Here is a 24248-nt window from a genome sequence, read left to right as displayed (position 1 = left end):
TGAAAATTTTTGTCTAGAAAGAAAACCGGTAAACATCCTGTGCAATTTCAATAAAAAGTATTTACAGCTATTGTACACTTGGGATTTTTTGATCTCAAGGATAAAATAATGATACAGCAATGGTCTGCAGATGACTAGCTTTGATCTTTTATTAGTTCTTATAATTGTCTCTTAATTTGTATTCTGCATAATAAGCACTCACCTTCACCGTTTGTCCGGCTTCGGGGCCATCCTGTAAGCAAAGGGAGAAGTCTCAGGTTAGAGGAACTAACTAACAAGGATCACACAGGAATTCAGAACTCTTACTCAATAATCATTTACATCCAATTTCACTGTATGTTAATTTAGCATATTTTCCTGGGGACCATTCAACATAAAGTTTTTGGACAAGGCACCTTTCCCTATCAGGCCATGGCAAAGTAAGAAACTGTATCTTAGACCACAAAAATGACAGATGTTTTTCATTCTTTCAGATCATATTTTTGAATAGCTAGCAATAGATTTCTGACCCTTGTGAATATAAGATCAGACATGTAAGCGAGAATTTAATCAAACCATGCTTGCTTAAATTCTTATTCTAATGAAATTGGCTTAGTCTCCTGATTTGCTTTAAACAGAGCTCTTTTTTGGTATAAAAACACCCAGCACAGATAACTGAAAGGTCAGAATTGATAACGTATTTACATGGCTACATCTCTCTGCCTGCATATAAATAGCTGTGAGCAGGAATTACCTATTTCCATCACACGTAGTGAGTTACCTGCTGAACAGGGAGATGTGGCTGCCTTCTCTAGGTCAATCCTGCAAACACTTCTCTGAAGGAAGAGTATTTGCTGAAATACTCACAAGCAAGCACTGCGTTTGGGAGTACTCGCAGGCTTATTCCAAAGTTTTGCAGTTATTAATTACCCACATTTTTCTGCTGGTTTGCCTTTTATTTTTTTTCAATGGCAAATCTGGCAGACTGCAATGCAGTTATTGTACTTCTTTTTTTATTATTATTATTTTGCATTTATTGCCCCTTGAAGCTTGAATGTCCTTTTGTCATTGGACTAGGGAAGAAGGTTGAAAGCTTGATAAAACAAACCATTAAGCCTTTTTTAGTTGACTGGTTTACAAACCTGAATTGAAATGGTGAGCGAGGTGCCGCAGAAGTGTTTCTCCACCACATTGCCAACCCTTTGCGCCGTACAAAATAAATCGGCCACTTCCTCAGGACACAAGTCACGGAAACGCTCCACTGGCCGCAGAGGACAAACAAGGACATCTGAAGGTGGTATTGTCAAGGCACAAACCCAAGTCTGAGTGGTCCAGAAGGACAAGTGTCTCAATCCCTAGCCTGTAACCTGCTTCTGATCACCTTTCAATTGCCTAAACTCTTCCTCTCCGAGGATTACAGCAAGAGCAACTAAAATGTAAGGCTAAATACGGAGAATCATATCATGCTTTGTTCAGAAGTTTCCTCAAATCCCTCAGATACGGGCAAAATGACTGAACTAAGGTCCATATGTTACTACTGAGACATCTAAAGGAAAGGAAAGTTTTCACAGACCCAAAGTTACTATTTTGATGGAGAGATGCTCATATTTAACACCTCTGAAAATCAGAGACATTTCCTTTTGTGATTAAAAATGGGGGAAAGCCAAAGGAATTTAAGATGGGTTTGGGTGTGCGATCTGAGACAGCAGTTTTACAATGCTTTTCCACATGTGGTAAGTATTTTTGAAAATCTTGATCTTACACCTCTGATTTTAGGTGCCTAAATGTGAAAAGCTGACACTATGCTGATAATAGCAGATCACTTATTTCTACATCACATGAATTACCATTCACAACAATATATGTCTTTAGAAATACATTAAGATAATTAAGACTATTCCCTTTTAAGCGCAGTGTTCACAACACTGTAAATATACTTTGATTTTATTCTACCTTGGTGACTGCGCTTCGTACGTCAGTGAAATGAAGCTATAAAGTAAACAGTGGAAGTACACAGATGCTATTCACAGTCATCTGATCTGCTGTGTTCACAGAAATTAATAATTGTTATGATTCCTCACTTGAAAGTCAATTTTGTAACATTATTAATAGGGTCCAGAATTCTTAGCAGAGCCTCAGTTGTGTAAATCCAATAACAGGTACTTGGGACTTGATTCTCATTTCAATTCCCTGCAGACAGGATTTTTTTTCTGACACAGTATTGTGTTTGCAGAATCAAGATCTTAAAATGACCTTTAACACCACTTGAACTTTCATGACCAAAGGCTATGAAAATTAACAACTTCTTATTTTTTCAGTATTAAAACGAGTGTTCAAAGGACTATTTGAAGAAAATTAAGTTCCATGCCATTGTATTACAGTCATCTTTATTTTTACTGCACCTTGAACCCTGCAGGTATTCAGGAATATTCTCTATACTCCAGGAAAGGTAACTAGGAGATGCTCTGTAGTTAACAGGTTCACACAAAGGTTACATCAAGCTGATTTTCAAGAACCGCATGAGACATTTGAAATAAAGACAGATTAAGACACACAAAAAATGATTTATTTCCATAAACATAGAGACAACATGTTTACCTTCACCAAGTTTATCGTAGGAATTGCATTTATAATTCTGATTGGAGAGAAAAACAGATATTTTCTGGAAGTAAAGAAGTAGGGGCAGGTTTTGATCATTTTTCAGAGTCCAGATGAGGACAGACAAGATTGTAATGGATAGTTGCTACAGTGGGAGCAGATTTTTTGAGCGAACTTCACAGCTAGCAGCTCCCAACAGAACAGGAGAAGACTGGCCCCAGCTGCAGGTGTTAATCTGCTTTGAAAATCTGGCCCTCACTTTTTTTAGTACAGCATCAGCTATGCCATCACTATTCTCTTTTTCTCTTGTTACAACTTACGGTATTAAAAATTAAGAAAGGAGAAATACGTATTTAGAAAGCAGGTACTTGGAAATAAACCAATGCTGGATGGGGACAGAAAGCCTAGTTTTGTGGGTTTTTAGTTCTAAAATGCTGTGCCCTCTTGACAAGCTACTGGCCATAATAAAACTCCTGTAATTTATTTGTGCCTTCCCAGCACACTGTACAAAGCACCTCCATAAAGGATGCTATTGGCTGAACTTAGGGCCCAAGGGAAGAGCTGGAAACTTGCTTGGCAGACCTGATTTCCATACCAGGAATAAAGGAATAGAAAAACTAACTAATTTTACTCATAAAAAGGAAATCCATGTCAACACTAAAACAGGAAAAAGGACATTCATTTAATCTGAGTTCATTTTTCAAAAGGAGAGAAAGGAAGCTTTTACCCTTAGGGCATCTGATACTTAAGTAGATAATTATCCTTCTTCTGCAGCACTGCTTTATTATCATGGGTCAACGAACCATTTATAAATGAAGAATTTCCCCTCACTTACCTCTAGCAAAACTGCTGCTTACATTAAGACAAGTTTCCTTTTCTCCTTTAGAATTTTTTCCTAGCAGTTTCTCACCCTCTCAGGCTTATGCACGCCTCACCAGCAACTGTTTGTTCTCTACCTAGCTCAGGGCCACAGCCACAAGTATGAATTTTTGCATTAATCATGGTTTCTACAACCTTATATTAACACTGTACTACTTGCCACTGTGATGCATTGTGAAAAACATGGGCTAAACGCTGCTTGCGAGAGCTTTTGTTTCCATAGCACATAGCAGAGAGGGAGAGAGTGCAGTGTGAGTGTTGGTTGTGACCAAGACAGGATATCTGTTTTCTCTTCTTAATTCTGTCACTAATCCGCTCTGCCATTTGGGCAAGTTGTCTCTGTACCTCTCTCTCTCTCTTCTTCCACACTTTATCTGTCTTATCTGCTTAGATAGCATTTGCCAGTTGGTGCAATGGATGTTTCCTTATTAAGCCACGAGGCTCTCTGCTCATGTGGGGCCGCAAAGCGCTCCCACAATATCAAACGATGCACGCATAAACCGTGTCGTTCTGCAAAAAGGATTTTCACTTCCTCCTGTACGTTACCAAGACTCATTTACAACTCAAACTAGATTTTAACCATATTTCTGTCTTTGAATGTGATAAATAATTCAAAGGCACAATCACACACTGGAGCATCTTTACTGAACTTCCATCATTTCAAAATAATTCTACAAAGAATAATGATAGAAATTCTGAATCAGAGCTAAATTAACATGAGAATGTAATTAGGACAACATTCAAGTTATATTTAACTATGAATATATAAAAAGGCAAATGTTAGAATGAATTCATGGATTTGAGGTCATTAAGAACACAACCATCCACTGCAACTTTAAATCATAGTTTTTAACCACAGTTTTTAACACTAGGATAGTTTTTAACTTTATATCCTGGTCAGATTTTAATCTGGATAAATGCTCTATTCACCTCAAAATTCTTCCTAAGTTTAAAATTAGACAAACTGTTCATTGCTTTCTGCAATTACCCACTGCAAACACTGCTATGAACTACTGATGTGCTTCAGGTGACTGTGCATTAAAGATGCAAGTGAAAGTGAGTCTGTACTTACGTATATGTGCAATTACTCGTTAGACAGAAGCATCTACTGCCATCTGAGATGCCTCGGGGCATCCAGCTGCCACTCCAGAAGGGCAGGAGTCTCCCATATGCCCTGTGCCATATCTGTCAGCCAGGTGGGAAGCCTGAGTCATCTTAGGGTATCTGAAATGGCAATAGGTGCCTATGTTTGGGCAACAGCCCCTACCTTTACAGAGTGGCTCAGCAGGACAAGGGGCTGATACCCAGCAGACATGCTGCATGACTGAAGACAGCATTCTGCCTTCAGAAAGTTTGAACTTCATATTTCCTTTCTCTAACAACCACAATTAATAATTTCATGATTTCTTCATTCATTCTAAACTGCTACTGACTGAAGAAGTTTCTATTTTTAAGCTCTGATGTGCACAGCTGTTATTTCCTTCAAATTCTCTGAGTCAGTCCACATCATTAGAGTACGTGCAATTTAATATGTCAACTTCTCCACTTTAAGGAGTGGAAAACCTTTACACCTTATTATAATCTGTGATTGTACATTCCTCTCTCTAGATCTTGCAGGAGTCTCTCAACAGTCTTACTTTTTTCCTAATACCTAAATACATGTACACAAATCAATATGCATACCCTCACACACACTAAAAGCTCCATTAAAGATTTATTAAACAATTAGGAATGTCAGTATTTACCGAAGAGTACCAGTAGATAGTAGACTAAAACTCCAGGTATATTAGTGGAAGTACATAACCATAAAGTAGCAGTAAAGCAACAGTGAATCAGACCCATTATCCTCAAACTGAGCTAAAACCTAAGGATGACCTATGATTTCAACAAAATCACTTGTCCTTATATATTGGGCACAGCAGACCACTCCCTGCACAACCTTGGGTGGGTTTAATGCACCAAAGCCCATGAGCCTCCTCCGTAATTCAAATTAACAGCCTCTGCCTGTTGGTCTACTAAGATTGTAACTTGCTTGGAAAAGCTCAGACTCGTGGCCAAGCAAACATGGTTCAACAAGTTTCTACACACCAGCAGAGCAAGGATTATGAAACACATGTGCCAGCTCTCAGCCCTCAACAGTCAACGTTGCATACATTTCTGTAAATCTCTTTCACTCTTTCCATAACAACTGGAGCCCTTTGAGACTGGCATTCAGAGGCATTTACTGCAATGGGGTTCTGCAATGGGCACCTGGACACTGTCAAAGCTATGTTCAATTGTGCCAAGCACAAGTACAAATTTCCCCTGCACATCTAAGTATTTAAGGATATGCTCACACTGGAGATTATGGTCACTAACGAAAAGTGAGCATTTGTTAACTGCATAATGACTTTAAGTTGATCGGATAGAGAGGGCTCAGATTCTACAAGAAAAGCAAAACACATGGCCAACATCTGCATGCTGACCACTTCAAATGCAATTTTCCTTCCACTAATACACTTAGAGTGGAGGCTGAAATTCAAAGGCACAGTAGCAATTTTTATTTGCTTTATCTGAATTTTGACTTTGAAGCCTAAATTACTGTAATTCTGTATTTAAGGTCTAAGCCAGGCTCTGTGTTCCCTTCAATGGGATTCTGATCAATCCCACAAAGTGCCCATTATAAATTTTCACACACAACTATCAAGGTACACATGTTCTGTAGTTCTGAAATGTTGGAAAAATGGCCTTTGGGGGGGTCAAAAAAAGAAACCCCAAAGAGGTTAAAATTCCTTTTATGTGACAAGCTTTAGAACTAAACACAGCTTTTTCCTGGTTAAGTCCATTAGTTTGGTATACAGAGAACATACTTTCCATTTTGACTTTTGTTTTATTCCTGAATTTTAACTTCAAACAGAACAATTCAGAGCTTTATAAAGGAAAAAATTAAAGGCTCTCCAGGTACTGACATTCTAACAATAGGAATAAAGTTCTTTTTTTTTTCTTTGTCTTTTTGAGAAACCAGTTAAAAACATTAAAATTGACAGGTTTTCTTAATATGTGAGGCTTTAAAAGAACAAAATACAAGGGGAAAAAGGCAGAATATCTAAAAGTGAAAGGGTAATTGCTTCTTTATGAAGCTTCTGGGTTTGACCAATATTGTTAGTTTTCTAAACCATTTGTTACAAAAGGTTTTAACTTAGGAAAATGATTTATTTTCAATGTGTAACATGGTCAGGAATCCATAGCTCACATTGGGATGGAAATACTGTTACCGTTCAGGAGATTTTTAAAAAAGATTTTAAAAAGTCTTCCCTCTCACAACAGCACAAGAGTCAATATCTCAAAAAAATAATTTAAAAATATATTTTAAAGATGAAAAGTAGTAGTTAATAAAATTTCCAAAACTTTTAAAACTCTTGAAATGCCTATTTTAGCATTCTAACATTTTTACACAAAAGGCAGTTTAGTTAATAATACAAATTTTTCTTAATAATTTAAGTTCGTGAAACTCATCAAAACTGACTTTTTAGTTAATATTTTGATTTTGACTAACCCATTTTCACTAAAAAAAAAAAAAAAAAAAAAAAAAAAAAAAAAAAGTGTCCCAAAGTGACTATGGTACCTACGGAGACTTCATATTGCTTCATGTATTTCATAAGCTTGGGTGAATAACTTAAAGCACAGTAGCTTCTGCCTCTCCCTCTCGGCTGAAAACACCCCAATCATTTACAGAGCAACTCTCAGCAAGAACTCCTCTCTTGGAGATGAAGGCTTTGCTCATTTTAGGATTAATACAGACTGTAGCACCATGGATACTGCAACCATCTCTTTCTAACAGCGGGAAGCATTTGAGAGACATGTAGAGACGGCGTCCCTTGCGCGTGAGGCTGCTCAGTGGCCAGTTCAGCCCTCCCTGAGGTGGGAAAACAGTACCTTGGTGTGGCTGCTGGGACCTCACAGGCAAGAAGAACTAGCTGCAGAAGACTGCAATAAATGATTATTTCTAACTATCTCATGCATCTGTATGAAAGACCCCTTCTGCACATCCATAAGCTAGCTGACGGGAATGCAGAAATAATGTGCTGTGGGGAGCTGGGTGAGGGATTATTCTTTTCTTACACTCTGTTTTACATGAATTTGCATCAAGTGCCCCAAGCAGAGAGAATCAGTCAGATGAAGCTTCAGGTATTAAAACTCACCACGTTGTCCCCAGATTCAACTAAGGAGTGTAGGCAGGGGTAATGAATTCATCATTGCATCTAAGCAGAAGTTTTCTTTGTTCAAAAGGTCTAATTGCTAACAGAAAGAAGTCCCATAGCTCAGAAAAAACACAGGACAATGCATGACTAATAAAATTAATATAACTGAAAAACAACGGCCAGTCATTTATCTTTTTTCTGCCCTTGAACAATTCTTCACATTTTGAAGGCTAAGGGAGCAATTTCTCTATGTGAGGAAAACAATAACAGTTCCACAGACACTGCCGATAGGAGTTAAGGAGGAAGCAAAACCAACTAAAATAGCGCACATACGTACACACACAAGGCATCAAAAAGCCTTTAAAAATGAATCACATGCATATTCTGCTTCATTACGACAACAATACGTCAAGGCACCCATTCAGTCCCCACTAAAACCACTGAATTAGGATGTACACAAAACTGTAGTACCGCAAGAACTGACGTCTCTCCCCTCAGGACAAATCTTGTTCAATAAGATGGAGTGACTCACTTTTGGAAGGAAATCTGTAGAGGCTATTTGGATTAAGAGTGAGCATCTCATAACAGGAAAAGGTGGAGGAGCACTCTTTAGTGGGTTTTACATGTAGAACTGGATTTAAATATATTTTAGAAGGCTGCTTTGGTACAATACAGGAAACAGTACATCATAGAACTTACTAGTTTGGGAGAAAACTTAGCTGTGAACGATAAAGACGATTAAGAACCAATGAAAATGCAATAAAATTACAATAAAAACTTAAAAATTGCTTCAGACTATTAAAACCACACACTATGCATTTTTTTGATCTTGCTATGCCACATCTTAGCATTAATAAAAAAAGTCATTAAGATAAGACAAATTATCTAAACACAGTTGATCTTGATAAGGCAGCTCAGTACATGTTTACACTAGTACAGAAGACCAGATTTATGCAATGAAACAGAGAATTAGTGGTTCCAGTGGAACCAAGAGCAGTCAGTGTACATCTTTGACATGGATCTCTCTGCACTATGATAAGTGTTTTAAGACCACACTGCAGCTTTTATACAGTGGATTTTTTTACTCTACCTGATCTTCTCACCCCACTGAAGCTACTTAAAATAATTCTTCATGTCAATGAAAGGTGCAATAGTTCCAAGAAATGATCAATAAATATTATTTTACTTTTTCTGTAGAAAAAAAGTCAATACAACTAATTTAAATATAGATATGGCTTATAGTCTAAATCATGCTAGATAGCACACCAAAGTACAAAGTACTGCTACTCAAAGTACAGTGACTCCACAAGACAGAGGCCCACAGCAGGGAAATGTGAGATTCAGAACTGTTCACTTTTCATTTTAAACAAGCCTTTCGTATATTTGATATTCCCTTTAAATGCCTTTAGGGTATGTCAGGTAGGTCACTAAAAGCTCAGTTCCTCATAGTGAGTGCTATTTTACTGTAGGATTCATCCTTTTCTGCTAGCTACTGACCTCAGGGGCAGCCTCGGGCAATAGCAGGTGCCTAAGTGGAACCACAGTGAGAATAGCCATGGGAGAATTTGTGGCTTAGAAACATGCCTCTGATCCAAGTTTCATTTGGTGGAAATTTACTGCAGACCTAAACTTACATTTGTATCAGGAATCATGATCACATTCTAGAATCACATTAAGCTTTTGATCTTGGAAGGCCCAAAAGCAATAACCAGTGGCCAAATTGGAAATGTGGAAGTCCTTTCAGGACTTCATCTACAACTGCTATGATGCTCTGAGAAGATCCTGTAAAGAAATACTGCTGTACAACAACCCATTTCAGCTAAGAACTACGTCTGTATTGCTCTGGATGATATAACCTACTTCTAAATATATGACAAAACTATTCATAATTACATGAAGCTATCTATGCACATATACCAATTATAAATGTACAAGACCACTGAAATAAACAGCCATGCCTGAAGCTGACAGCAGAAACCGAACAACACTTGGGGTGCAACACTCAAAGAGTGGTTTTTTGGCCTAAACATTGGAGCGATGGCATTTGCCATAGAAACTAATACGTTCATGCAAAGTAGCTCAGCAGCTACAAGTCTTGTTCAAATGACCTGCACCATCAGAAAACTGCATTGAATTCAGTTTACCAAACTTAACCCTGCTGGAATTGCAACATGTTGCAAGTCTCATTTCAAACAGAGGAAGTAAGCTCGTGATCCAGCCTCTCCATCTGAGAATAAGAAACAACTTGCGAGAAAATGCTTCAGCACTGAGTCTTAAATTAAAGCTGTGGCACCATCATATTCAAAAAATAATGTGATCATTATGAAGTTATATTCTAGCTCATGATTCAGGAACTCTAATGAGGGAATAATTAATTACTAAATATTAGTTATGACAAATTTACTTTCTTGCAATTTATTGGATGCCATATTCCAGGCATTAAGTTTTATTGGAAACAAGCTTTAACCTGGTAGAAAGACACCATAGAATGTGTTGGGAATTAAAGATCTGTACAAACCGCAAGCATTATTGACATTGTCATCTATGGTACTTGAAAGTACAATCTTGTTTTCTGTTCTGGGCATCTATGGCGGGACACAGCAATAAAATAAACAGATGAATATTTGGTGAATCTCCCTGGGATTTATCTTGCCTAATTTTGAAGGTAAGTTGGTTGGACTGACAGAGCAAACCACTGGATTTGGAACTATGAAAAGCCAGTGCTTTATGGCAGTGTTGAAGTATCTTGCTGCTGAGGAAGTTTCACTCCTCCCATCCTCTTCTGTTTTCTCCAGAATTAACTTATCTCAAGGAAAGTTCTGTTGGACCTGCTGCTGGAGAAGCTGGTAACAGATCTACTTTCTCCAACTACCTCTCAATGGCAGATGATCGGGAGCTTTACACATACTCTCTATAACTCTGCACTAAGTCTATGCTGAACAGCACAGAGAAAGACGAGTTTGTGGTAGCACGTGCCAGACTAACAGTGCCTTCATTTCATAACCAGTGAAGCATCAGCTGGAGGAATGCAGTACAAGATCAATTATCAGAGTATCACAGGGGACAATGAATATGTTTGGATAATCAAGGTTTCAGGTAATGAAGGTAATTTTGAATGTAATTGATAGATAATGAGGAACATGAATAACAGGGAATTTTGGAAAACTGAATTTGGATAATTCAGACTGTCTTCCACTAAGTGTATTCCTCAAAGAATATTGTAATTTATGCTGGGATTTTCAAAGTTTTTAAATGGAATATACCACCTGATTCCCATTAATTTCTCAGAAGTGGTTTTCTACCTAGTTCTGTTAGGGTGTTCAGAAAACTGCTCCAATTAAAGTCAATGGAGAGCTGTGCTTGTCTTAAGCTGGAAGCTCTCATGACATATTTTGCACGCTTAGTTACTGAAATTGCTTCTAAAGCAACAGGATGGGCTATGCTGTTCCAGGGAACTATTCCATGAGAGTAGAATGAGCCTAAATTACAAAGGAGATAAAGAAATTCTCTTGCAAAAAAGAAATGCTCTCTACACCCCTTGCAGGAATGGCTTAGCCCTCCATAAGAACATCAGCACCTTCAGGAACAGTTTGAAAAACAAGAGAATCTTCTATCTGCCTTATGAAAGAGCTGTTCAGCATACTTGCACAGCAGAAAGGCAAATCATAGTACCTTTGCCCTGCAAGATCATATCTTTGCTGCTGCACCTAAAAATAAATCTGCCAGTGTATTTCCATCAGTTCCTTTGAATGCTTACAATTGCAAAGTCCATGATAAAGAACCTAGATGAGTATCTTTACTGCATTGGCTAATACACAGTTGAAGTGGATGTAGTAGAGAGATGACTTTGCAAATAACAGAGTTTATTATTGTTTTTGCAAATGTTATTACTTCTTTGCTGTTTAGCAGGACCTACTGAAAACAGTACTGTTGTCATCCCAAGGAGTTCTACATTATTCACCAGTGAAGCCCAGGAGCATGCACATACCCCTCCATGCACTGAGGACACAGGTGGTGACCCTTAGAAACATTAATAGTTGGAGGACGAGGACACTGAAATGGTAAACAAGGGACATGTAACTGCGGGCTGATAGAGGTATTTCAAAATGAAGAGTACAGCAATAGCCTCTTCTGCAGTTTACATAACTGGGGATTAAAACAACTAGTGCAGCAAAGCAGGGAATCAGCCTTCACCTAGCTGCAGTAGACAGAAAAGTGGGGTGGAAATACCAAAGACCCTGTGTAGTGTTTAAGCAGAGACTCAGAGGCAGTCCAACATGAAAATAAATTATTTTAAGCCACTATTCTTTAGCTACTTAATTTTCACAACTTATTTCATATCTGCTTTAATACAAAAAGCTTGATATCCACAAGAATGCTCACAGAAAGTGCATGCTCCCAAAGATGCATTTTCCCTCACCTGCCAGGGGAGTCAGTTCTGGATAAGTCATACTTCAGGGCTGAGAAAATGTAAAACAGACGTAGAGTACATCTTCAACACGGAACTACCTGTACAAAGCCCTCCTTTCAATACAAAATAAAACTCAACCAGAGATAGTAAAACATAGCTTACAAAGCACCCAAGACAATGAAAGCTATAAAGGAGGAGGGAATCAGAAAGTAGGTCTCTCCTCTGTTTTTCACTTGCATAATCATAGAATCATAGAATGGTTTGGGTTGAAAGGGACCTTCAAGATCATCTAGTTGCAACCCCCCTGCCATGGGCAGGGACACCTTCCACTAGACCAGGTTGCTCAAAGACCCATCCAACCTGGTCTTGAACACTTCCAGGGATGGGGCATCCACAGCCTCTCTGGGCAACCTGTTCCAGTGCCTTGCCACCCTCAGAATGAAGAATTTCTTCCTTACATCTAAATCTACCCTCTTTCAGTTTAAAGCCATTACCCCTTGTCCTATCACTACATGCCCTTGTAAAAAGTCCCTCTCCAGCTTTCTTGTAGGCCCCCTTTAGGTACTGGAGGGCTGCATAATAAGCCCTCTTGGATAAGGACAGCAGGGCCCTGTGTCATGATTGCCTCTGTAGATGCTGTTCTAATACTATTATTGTCATTAATGCTTATTGTTCCCAGCTCTGCACATCATAGCTAGGTGTTTCAGCATGCACAGTACATAAATTCATACTCTCATCCAGGACTCCTGCAATATTCAAGAACATGAGAATGAAGAAGACAAACTAGCAGTTTAACTCTAAATAACCTTATTTTGTGTGTGTGTCATCTGAAACCATTACTTTAATGTGATTATCTGTTTTTATTATTTCCTTTCTGTGGACTTGGAACAAAGACACAACTGAGACTCTCTCAGACACGGTCATTGGCATCATTACAGTCTTTCTACTGTCATCAACAGAGATCTGATCTGTAAATCAAGTTAGACTGTAAGGGCTACTGAAGAGCAAGCACTCTTTATCATGCTATTACATACCCAAGCTACCACTTCCTCTGGCTCACTGAGAAAAACAGACTGTTTTCGTTCCTTTTCATAACCAGAGGAGTTCTTAATGCACAGATTATTGACTTAGTGGGGTTTTGTCATGTCCCAGTGTACCAGGGGATTCCTTAAACCAGGACTTCTTTACATGATCTATTTTCATGGCTCTTTTTATTGTCACAGTCTGTCATTATAATGATTTGCAAATCCAGAACCAGCATATGCTTAGCTCCTTAACAGGTGCTCAAGGAGGAGAAGGGGAGAAGGCATTTCCCCCCTCTCATTTGCCCTCTCACACTCCATAAGCGACAAACCCCATCACACGCAGCATGACAAAATCCCTGCAGGGCTGAGTGCAGCAGGGAGTTGCGTGGCACAATGTTGGCTTTCTGCCCACAGGAGCATTTCCACATCAGCCCATCACCTTCACAAAACCAGCAGGATGGAGATCCTCCTTTGCCGCTTTCCACAGAGGTCAGCCTTTGTGGAGAGGCACAGAATATGCACACATTCTCGAGGAGCCAGGTCCATCAGACCAGTGCTCTACAGAAACAGAAGTCTCCAAGAGCAAATATGGGTCTCAAAATGGTCTGCTGTACAACATCAGTTGCTAGTAAAAGCCACTGATGTTTGATTCCTTTGTTGATACTACTGAAAGTAGCCAGAGACGTTCATTCCTAGTACAGGGTCACTGCTGGGAAAAACAAATGTTCCAAAGCAAATGGGTGGTGTCACATAACTGTCAAGGGGAGACCCTGAATGTCTTGTAGTTGTGAGATCAACAAAAAAATCAACTGAACAAGGGGTATGAAAAGATGTCTGCAGAGATGAAACCACCTGTGTCTCCCTCTGTGGGTTTCTGCTCAGCAGAGAGCTGAACTTGCTCTCCTCCCTTCCACTCCCTCCTCCAATTTATTGAGCCCCAGTTGCATAGGCCCAAATAGAAACATCCACATGAACCTCAATACCTGCATGAAGTTCCCTATGAGTGCTGTACAGTGTGAGGACAGGGTTCAAGGTTATCAGATACTTTAGGCTGAGGTCCATCAAGGCAAGCATCTGATTTTGTGGCCCTTCAACCCTTACATCCTATCTCACCCTCATTAATAGGTATTTCCCTTGCCACTGTTGGAACCAGTGTGGGAACCTGCAAGACCGCTGTGCACTCCAAATTAATTACAGGCCTAAAAGTCTCACTGGAGCAAGGTCTGAGTAGCTGTTAGCACTTCACAGCACGTCTACATACCCCCAAAGATTTGGGCTGTGATCTCTGGTTTGGACCTCGCAGTGTTACCATAATACAAGCTGATAACAACAATATGTCACTGTGCTTGTTGCAAGCAGACAGTTCCCTGGAGTGAAGAAAAAATGGTTTAAATCTGACATGTTATAAACGTTAAAAAAGAAAGTAAATTTATGCCAAAAAACCGCTAACAAAGAAAGATGACAGTACTCCAGCCATATCCTGGATGTGAGGGAGAAAATTGATGTTGAATTTGGTATCACAAACTTTGTTCCAGCAAATAAATTTCTAGATCTCTGTGTTTCTTCCTTAAATTACAAGCACACAGCGTTTCTTGGGGGTTTATGATCACCATCAAAGCTGCCTTGCTGAGAAACGTGGATGTCTTTCTCCTTCCAAAGGTCACAAAGTAGATATCCCATATCTAGGGGCTGAAAGAGCAGGAACATTTGGTACTCCTCCAAATGAAAGCATCTCCACTGTCATTTGTTCAGTTTCCTCTTGTTAAGCTGCTGGATGTGAATCACCCAGCGACCTCCCAACATGTCAGTGATGGCTGTGTATACTGTTTTAAAACTCAGTCTTGCAAAAGTGATGTACATGCTTGTTGCTCTGGAAATTAAACACGTTCTCTACAGAGTCGCCTTGAATGTGCCTGTTTGCATTTCACATGCAACCCCATGCTGATACTTACCACTGGTGTGAAGAACACCTGCAAATCATTTTTCCTGGGCTTTGCATTACTACCTTAGGCTTCTTATCAGGCCAGTCAGAAACTGGTGGCACAGTCATTCCTGGCTGCATGTCACTGATACAGAATGGAAGACACAAGAGATGCCTAAGTGGAAGCAAGCAAACTAACAGCAGTAAAACCAAAAAAGGCAGAAAACACTGCTTTTCGGTTGTTTATAAGAACTTCAAAGTTCTCCTCAGTTATAAATCATTCTGAGCTACCAGTCTGCCTAAGGATGGCTGTGCTTTTGAAGGTGAAAGCTTGAAGATCAGACCTTGGGTGATAAGAAGAATCTTGGTTCCACTACAGACAGAGTCGATTGCAGAGGAGATAAAATGATGTCCAAGAATAGGACAGATCAGGCTGAGATCTTTTTGCCATGCAACTAGTCACCAAGAGATAAAAGGGCTTCTATAGGATAGATTTTCAGTAGGAGAGAATTAAGCTCTTTTAAGCCATATTTGCCATCAGAAAGAGTAAATAAAATTTCCATTTGACTACCACTTTCTTAGGGCATTTGATTAGAATGGAACGTTATTGAATAAAACCCCCAACATTTTAAACCAAACTTTAAAAAAACCCCTTAAACCAACAGCGAACAATTTAAAAAAACCCTTGCAGCCATGATGCCAGATCCAATTATATTTGTACTACTAATTTATAAGTGCAAGATAAGCAAAGTTATCAATGGAGATGAGAAGCCAAAGAATTATAAGAGGGAAGGGAAATTGTTCTGTAGCAAAACATGCTCAGGATGTCCTCAAAAGAGGAACCAAAAGGCAATTTAATGTTGCTTCAGTCTCTTCTGTTCCAGAAGTTCATCAGACTGTATATGAAAACAAAGAACTGGCTCATAAAACTTTGAGACAAACTATGTTTAGAAAGCATTTAAAAAAAAAAAAAAAAAAAATCAGCCTTTTCCTGGAAGAAAGTGATTTGTATGCAAATATACCCCAACATTTGTCACCAAAACTAAAGGATTTTGAAGTGAGAGAAGTTTTTTGAATATAAAGTTTATCACTGCTTTGATGAAATGAGATGCCAGCTGCGAGGTTGCTGCTATCTCCTTTAATACCAATTAAAAGGATGGAAAATGGAGCTCCAGCTTGTGCTCACAGGCAGAGCTGACACCACACATGTAGCACAACTTTGACACCTAAACCTCCAGTGGCAGCAGCTAAGACATCAAGGGGCCTACATTTAAAAGTAAAACACTAGATTACCGGCAACCTCTATGACCTGAAGTATTACAAAATGCATGAAGCACTCACGTATTACTTATAATAATTTAATGTTTTCCAATGAGACGAGGAATGGGGAACCAATGTTTGAATAAAATAAAAAGCACACTCTGCTGCTGAGAAAGAATGGTCAAACTTGTGTTGTTTTACATGTTTTAACCTTCTTTCAGTTTCTTCAGAAGAGTGTGTTTGCCCTTGGGCATCTTCGATTGTTTCACCTGACCCTTCTAGCGAGCAAGGACCGACCAAGAAAGAAGTACCACAAATTGCACCCAGTAGCCATGCCTCCCTCCCCAAGCCCCAGGGAAGGCACAAGCCTTCCAGCACACTTTAAAAGTCAAGAGGAGCAGACAGAGCTCAAAGCCATGGGGCCCACTTACAGAACACCTTGTCAGCAACTCTGTCTTACAGATCTTAGATTTGGAAACACTCAATAACCCCTCTGTTCTTTTTAATTACACAGTCTGCATTTTTATCTGCATTTACAGAAATCCTGAAATAATGAAATCCTGCAAGGAGGAGCTTCCTCTTCTCCAGTAATTTTGACCTCAACAAGTACTGGAAAATTCAAAAGACTTGCTCAGACTTAGAAAACTATCCACACTTCCAGATGCTATCGCCATTGCTCTGCAATAGTCAATTGCTAATTGATTTCCTTTAAACTTGTGTAAGCTATAGATATATAGATGTGTACGTGCATTGAAACTCAAAGTGTGTTTCCTTGTTCAGAACTCCGATATCAAAACATCTACAATCTCCCCAAGTGTGCTCTAGGACAACCTACAGGACAAAAGTAAATCAGGTTTAACAAAGCAGGAGAGATTACTAGAGTAGTGAACATCTTAAAATATCATTTTTTAAATTATTTTGTTGCCTTAACTCACATAGCCGCACAACAATTGTGTTTTAGAGGATGACATTTCTGAGACTGCCACTGATCTATCAAAAAACCCCCGAAACTTACCAACAACCAGAGAACTCTCACTTGGAGGTTTAGCTTACATGCCCGCACGTACACACCTGCTTCCTCTGTTTGCATGCTGTAAAGATTTTCCAGAAATAAGAGCCTCAATAGGTGAAGGCTAAAGTCATTAAACATCTTTTTGAATACATCAGAGAACAAAATGTTCCCTCAATGGCAAGCACAATGCAAAAGAATACATCTGCACATAATGGCAAGTAAAACATTGTGGAAGCAGATGTCAAGAAAATGGTTTTACCTTGAGTCAGTTTCCTCAAGCAGAAGGATTTCAAAATGTTTTTCCAAAACATGGCTTAACACTGATGGACAAGAGGCTGGGCTGAGCAGCTGGGACATTTGCAGACCCCTTCTCCCACAACGTATCTGTGTAGGTGATAGCACATCTGGATCACTCACCCTGCCTTGGGCAGATGCAAGGAAAACACCAGGCATGGCTGGTTGTGCTGCTGACACGTGGAAGGCCATGCGCAGGGAGCGGAGGCATGGGCAGCCAGCAGCACACACCAGCTCCACTGGAGGCAGAAGGATGCAGCAAGGCAGGGATGTAGTCCTCAATTTGTGTGTTGCACCTTACCGGTGCCCTAGTGCATCTTCCCAGTGCTCAGGGGCCATCTCACAGCACAAATCATGCTATTGGGAAAATGCAATTGAAAAATCTGACATACTACGTTACGTATCTTTAACTACAGAAATAGATGCATGCACAGAACAAGCCCCTCTAGAGCTGTCAAACAAGATTTGAAATGCAGTTTCTTTGGCATGGGGCACACAAATCTTCTGCAACAGCTAAAGGAGATCTTGACTGACAGCAGCAGCAGCATGCTGATACTATTTGTTTTGCACACAAACCCGCACAGACCAGAAACAGTTTTGGGACTTCAGCTTTACCAAATAGTTTTACTATTCAGAAATGCTAATCCTTGAGATAAAAAAAAAAAAAAAAAGGCAAAAAAGTTTTCCAAGATAACAACTTTTTTAGCTAAAAGAATGCTTAAAAAACCCCAACAAAATGTAGAGAAGAAAGGACCCGGGGATCCATCCATCCTGCTCCATATAATCCCCAAACAGGCTGTGTGCAATAAGGAACATATTATTATTTAATATTTTTGCCTTACATAATTTAGTACAGCACTGGATGTTGCAAAACCTTTTAACCCCTGCATTTTTTCCACTCTCAATTTCCACAAAAACTGGTGACTTTTCTCTGAGGAAGGCATACAAGTTAATAAGTTCAGTAGCATTTCATCCTCACATAATAAAATTTCATAAAGAATTCTTTAAAAAACAAACCAGAAGAAATCCCAAACAGAAGAAAATCATTAGTGCTAGAGTTTCAACAAAGGGCAATAGAGATGGCGTCACTTGGAGCCCAGCCCCTCACTCAAAAGAAAAATCAAGGGTATCAGTAGCCTTTTTTACAAATGCAGTTTGGAAGCCACAAAAAAGCAGTTGTAACACCATGTCAGGCAATGTAAATATGCAGGTAGGTGTCCAATTACTTCACCTTTAAAGATCGGTGCAGTCTCTCTCTTTATAAGCATACAGGGTGCACACAGGTTTTGATACGTATGCTTGATGTATTTACCTTTGAAATCTGGCACTGCTGATGACTGTTGTTGTTCAACCAAAGTGTATGCATGCAAAAGCTAGATCATTTTCATCATGCTGTGCAGTGTATAGCTGCGCCTTTCAGACTAAATATCTATACTGCTGAAGAAAATGCCCTTTTTCTTTTGAAGTAGGAGAGTACAAACCTCAAAGGTTCATTTGTTTGCGATGACTAAGGCCCTAATGAGCGTAACCAACACACTATTACACCAGCTCCGGAGTTACATGCAAATATATGCAAGGTAGATCTTTGTCAATACGTGTCATAGCACAAATCCACATTGCAGAGAATAAAGTTGGTATAAACTATGCTTTCATTTATTACTTCATATTGAAAGAAATATTGGTGACCTTATCCAGCATGACTGTTATAACAGTAATAAAACTGAATCTTGGAAGATTACACTTCTGGTCAAAGTAGTAAAATGTGACCTTATGCTATTCAACATTGACATTTATTATATTAATTCAGACACAAAAACTGCATTAAAATGATGTTAAGTGTCTGGCTTTCAAGCACAACAGCTAAGAAATTCGATCTGCAAATAAGACTTCTTCACCAACTCTCTTGCATTTCACCATTGAAACATATATGGCACAAAATCCTTATAGCTGCCCAGAGGATCTCAAATCTGGTAGTCTGGGCTCCTTAAGTAAAAATCTGCTTGTATCTCAGCCACAGGGATCATGGCAGGGGTGATATGATGTATTGCATCTACAGTATTCATACATGGTGGCTTCGATATAAAAACAAAAATTAAAAAAAAAACAGAATCAGGAGTTCATCTTTGCTCTTTGAGTGGAAATACAAAGGGCTAAATGCAAAATGCTGACCACCAGACTGCAACAAGAATGAAATTTTTCACAGTCATTTTTAATATTGCAGCAGCATGTCCATTTCAAACACAGAAAAAAAAAAAACCCACCTAGTCTAAGGTCAGCAAGGAAGATCGAGGATTCTGTAGTCCGACGTACTCTGAACTCCCACTGATTTCACTAAAAATACAGGACAGAGAGAGAGAGCAGCATATCAGAGCAGAGATGAGCACTGCAGATCTCAGAACAGAATGAGGTCTGGAGCTATTCTGGGATATAGCAAAAGTTGAAAAGTAGAGCTATCTGGCATTCTTTTTTATTTTTCTTCTGTAGTTAGTGTTTATTCACAGTCAAATATTGCTACACCAAAAAAAGATTTTTCAGGGTTACAAGACAATTCCTGGTTTAAAAAAAATAAAAATAATAATAATTTAAAAAGACTGCAGAGTCTAAATGATCTCAGATCAGGCAACAATATGGGGATTTGAGCATTCATTTGGAGTGTGGTAATTCTGCACAGAGATCTGCCTCCTGTTACGAGTATCCTGACTGTTCTGTGCTGTGTTACATGCTCACAGTGATTTTTAATGAGAAATTCAACAGCCATTTCAGTAACAACAAATAACAGAACATCAACCATTTTTTCCCAGAACAGAACTCTTATTTTCTGGCCAGCCTAAATTTGCAAATATGCCTAATTTTAACAATTCTGAGAATTAAATGAAAATACTAATGCTTCCCACTATGTTGGCAAGTTGCAAATTTCTGTTTTAAATTTCAGACAGAAAGAAAAGAGAAGAATGTTGGATTTTTATAATCCAAGTTGCATAATCTGTCAAGAACAATGATTTGCATCTGGCAAATGCTGATATGCATTTCTAGCAGAGCTAAGCAACATCAGTTCAGTGAAGACAGCAGAATCCCCCCTGCCTGTGGGCCAGGCATTGCAAAATGATGAAGCTAAAAAAACAACCAAAAAACCCATGGGTTTGTCATCAGGGTGGCAGACAACCACATCTATTTCATTTCAGTAACCTAGAATACAGACTTTGCTTTTTTAGGCTATCACTGCCAGAGCTGCAGCTCTCCTGTAGCAAGGGTGACACCTCATTGCAACAGCAGCTTCACCCCAAGACATCTTTTGGCTATGCGCACCAGGCATACTCTCTTCCCAGACCCTCCACCTTTGCTGGAGCATCTCGACAGCACATTTGTGCAGGAGATCTACTGCTCTTCTGCCTCGTCAGAAGCTGTTCCTCCAGGGATGGGCTGACAGCACGGTGCTCAGTGTCTACGCAGACCCTTGGTTTGGTTCCCTTCCCCTCTCAGGGGTGCAACTGGGTCAGGCTTTTTTTGGAAATCGCCTTTTTGACACATTTCAGCAAGTTTCTCCTAATCCACCCATATTGATGCCTCATCTTCATATAACATGCTCTTTTAACAATGCGTAATGCACAGCAGGCCCCAACACCTGGATATAAAAGCCTTCTTTCTTTGCTCTTTACCTCTTCTCCTACATTATTTGTATCCCACTACGATCCATCTCCTCTTATTTAAGAGGACAGAAATGTGACTAGTAAGGCATGTTATGAAGTAGAGTATTTCACAAAAAATCTGCCAAGCCCTCCATGGCCAAACTAATTATAACTGTACTCTCTCTGGCTTGATGAAGCTAAATGGAGACATACAAACTGTCTTTGAAAACAGAAAAACATGCAAGTGAAAAATGTTCATATGGAGAAATATGCATAGAGCATTGAGGCTTCAGGAGCAGCATTTTATAGACTCAGTTACTACTACATGCATTTTAAATTTGAATGCCTCCTCAGTATTCATGAAGTGTACCACAGTTCAATAGTTGTTTTCATGAGTTGTGCCTTCATTAGGTGAACAACATTAAACACCTGGGATACTGTTCAAACTAGTCCTAAGGGGCAAATTTTCATGACAAATGAGCTGAGATAAATTTTACAACTGAAAAAAAAAAAAAAAATCTCAATTTTGCAATGGTAAATTTACTACTTGTTTCAAAGAAATAAAATAAAGCAACAAAGACACAAAGTTAATATTAATATTACTTCTACAAAATCCCCACAGAAAAGCTTTCAGTTGGCTGTGCAAATAAGAACACTTTCAAATACCAGAAGGAGAGTAAATATTTATTGACACATGTGCTTTTCCCCCCCTTTCAGGTTAATGGGGTTAATTCCCCACTATCTTTGGAAACGTCTGTATGTACATTATCAGGGTGACTTCTTATGCCTTTATGGCTAACAGTATCTTACAGATTTTGTTCAAATCTGTTTTCTTTTTTCCTAAGGCTTGTAGCATGCTTGTTTCGATTCTTATTTGGATAATGTTCCATTGGAGATGTCACCAAACGTACATTTTTATCTGCCCTCTCCCTCATTGGGGGCCTTCCTTGTCCAGCGCTGAGTGAGAAGTGCCTCAGTGCATGCACAGCCCTCTGGCTAAGAGTCAGCCACAGGTGTTTTCCCACGCAAAAGCTTTGGGAAAGCACAGAGACAGCTAATTGCAAGGAAGTTCTCTTGCCCCGCAGGCCTGCCATGACTTTCCACAGCTCTGGCCATCCCCACTGCACATGTGGGAAAGGTTGATTCACCTCCGGGTACTGCTATCAGGACAGAGAAATGTTTTGTATATGGGGTTTTCTTCTCTCCACTCACAGCTGGCTCTGTCCAAATGGGTGTTAACCTTGACAGCTTACTGAACTGTAAAAAGACCTAAAATAATTCAGACTGGAGGTCTGACAGCTCAGAACTTGATATCAGTCTGATATCAATGACTGTCATACAGTCTGCCTAAGTCAGGGCCAGTCGTTTTTAATCTGGCTCCATACAATCTAGACAGCACGACATCTCAGTCGCATGCCCTGCAGAGAAATATTGACATAGTCACCTACACTGTGAGCTGACACTCATGCCAGAGGCAATAAGGACACAGAGACAGACTTATACCTCCATTTTGTTCAGACACCAAGGTCAGGGAGAAGACATGGTGGAGAGAAAGAAGGGGCAGGGAGGACCAGCCTGCCACTCCTAACACTGCCAGAATCATATGCAGGAAGATTCAGTTTGTTGTCCTTGCACCTGGCGTCTTCTCCCGAGCACTACAACAGTTGCAAACAGGGAAAAGCAGCTGTATTTTGAGATAATTCTAATAACAATTACTATTTCCATAAACCTTTATTCTAGCTTCTGAAGTCACAGCTGCCTCCTCCTTCAATGATACCATTGCAGTAAGATAATACTGCCTAGTTGAGTAATATGTGTACATGCACAAACACCCCTAGCGTGGCAGAAGCTCTCAAGACATTTTCTTCTCTGCCTCTTTTTACTGTCTTTCTGGTTTATTATACCCTAAACAACCCCTCCCTCAGGAGACCTTCCAGCTCTCTTCCAAGCAGCCACCGAGCCTTTCATACTTAATAAAACATAAAAATTAAAGCAATGAATATTAGAAATATCCATCTTACTCGATTAGCTACTCCATAGTGGCCTGTAACCCTTTGAATGTGGTCGGCTAATCCCATTAGCTGGTCAAGCAATTTCCTCTACTGCTTCTAAGAGTACAGAGCTCACTAGAAAATACATTTAGAACCATGCTCACCCTTTAGATTAGATTAAGGTGCCTATACAAGTCCAAAGTGTTCCCTAAGGTTTAAGACCTATATAGTAATCCCTGTATTTTTCACAATTCAGTGGGTATGCACTGCTCCTAAAAATTACTACAGGCTTCGTTTCACTTAAAGGTTAGACCCCCCTCCAAAGTACCAATTATTGTGGAATTACAGGCCAAGGGAACAAGGACTTTCTTTAAAGACTACTAAAATGATCTTTTTCCTCATAATGAGAGAGAATTCCTCCAAATTTGGTTTATCAGCAAATTCGAGGAAGGCTTGAACAGGAGCAGGCTGGCTCCTCTGGATTGCATTTCAATGACTGCTGGCCTTTGCTGTGCAGGAGGTTGCAAACTCTGACTCAAGTCTCCCCTGTGCTGGTCCCCATTCATAAGGGCTCTGTGGTTTATTGCGCTAAGCTCATGCTTCAAGCCCTCCTTGGGAGAACAGGGGAAATGAGGGAGGACAGTCAGAGCCTGCCTCCTGCACCCAAACGTCTCCGTCCAGCTACCAGGGAACCTCTTAGAACATGAGATCTCCCTTCCCTTCTCACCACTTGAGACCACTTCCCTATCAAAGTTGGTTAATGGGTTCAAAGCAGGGGCAGGCTCCAGGGGATGCTTGGATCTGAATCCAATTTTTCCCTTGGTTTGAAGGTGGACAAAGATGGTTCATTATCAAGACCAGTTATTTTTTTATCTGCACTATAAAATACCAATCCTTTCAGGCCCCAAAAGCAAAACTAGAGGCAAGGTGCTAGGTCCTGCACAGATGAGGTAAGAAATAGTCCCTGCTCAAAAACCATGCAGGGCAGACAGGGGACAGAAACACGGAAGGAGAAGAAATAAAACACATGTTCAAAACAGAGATATACAGCACAAGCATATAAATGTCATT

At 39.6% G+C, this 24248-nt stretch overlaps 1 protein-coding gene across 1 annotated transcript in view; it reads right to left on the bottom strand.

Annotated features, from left to right (window-relative positions):
- Positions 1-24248, bottom strand: part of FHIT (fragile histidine triad diadenosine triphosphatase) — a 628211-nt gene that overhangs the window by 147352 nt on the left and 456611 nt on the right. The window contains exons 7-8 of the mRNA XM_050904654.1: positions 1122-1267; positions 203-232 (exon numbers count right to left, since the gene is read on the bottom strand). Of these exons, the coding sequence (XP_050760611.1) occupies positions 203-232; positions 1122-1267 (176 nt within the window). The remainder of the gene's footprint in view (positions 1-202; positions 233-1121; positions 1268-24248) is intronic.

The sequence above is a fragment of the Gymnogyps californianus genome, chromosome 13 (genome assembly GCF_018139145.2).
Source record: "Gymnogyps californianus isolate 813 chromosome 13, ASM1813914v2, whole genome shotgun sequence".
In the NCBI taxonomy this organism is placed as follows: Eukaryota; Metazoa; Chordata; class Aves; order Accipitriformes; family Cathartidae; genus Gymnogyps; species Gymnogyps californianus.
Note: the sequence above shows the minus strand (reverse complement) of the source record. Positions and strands in the feature narration are given on the sequence as shown.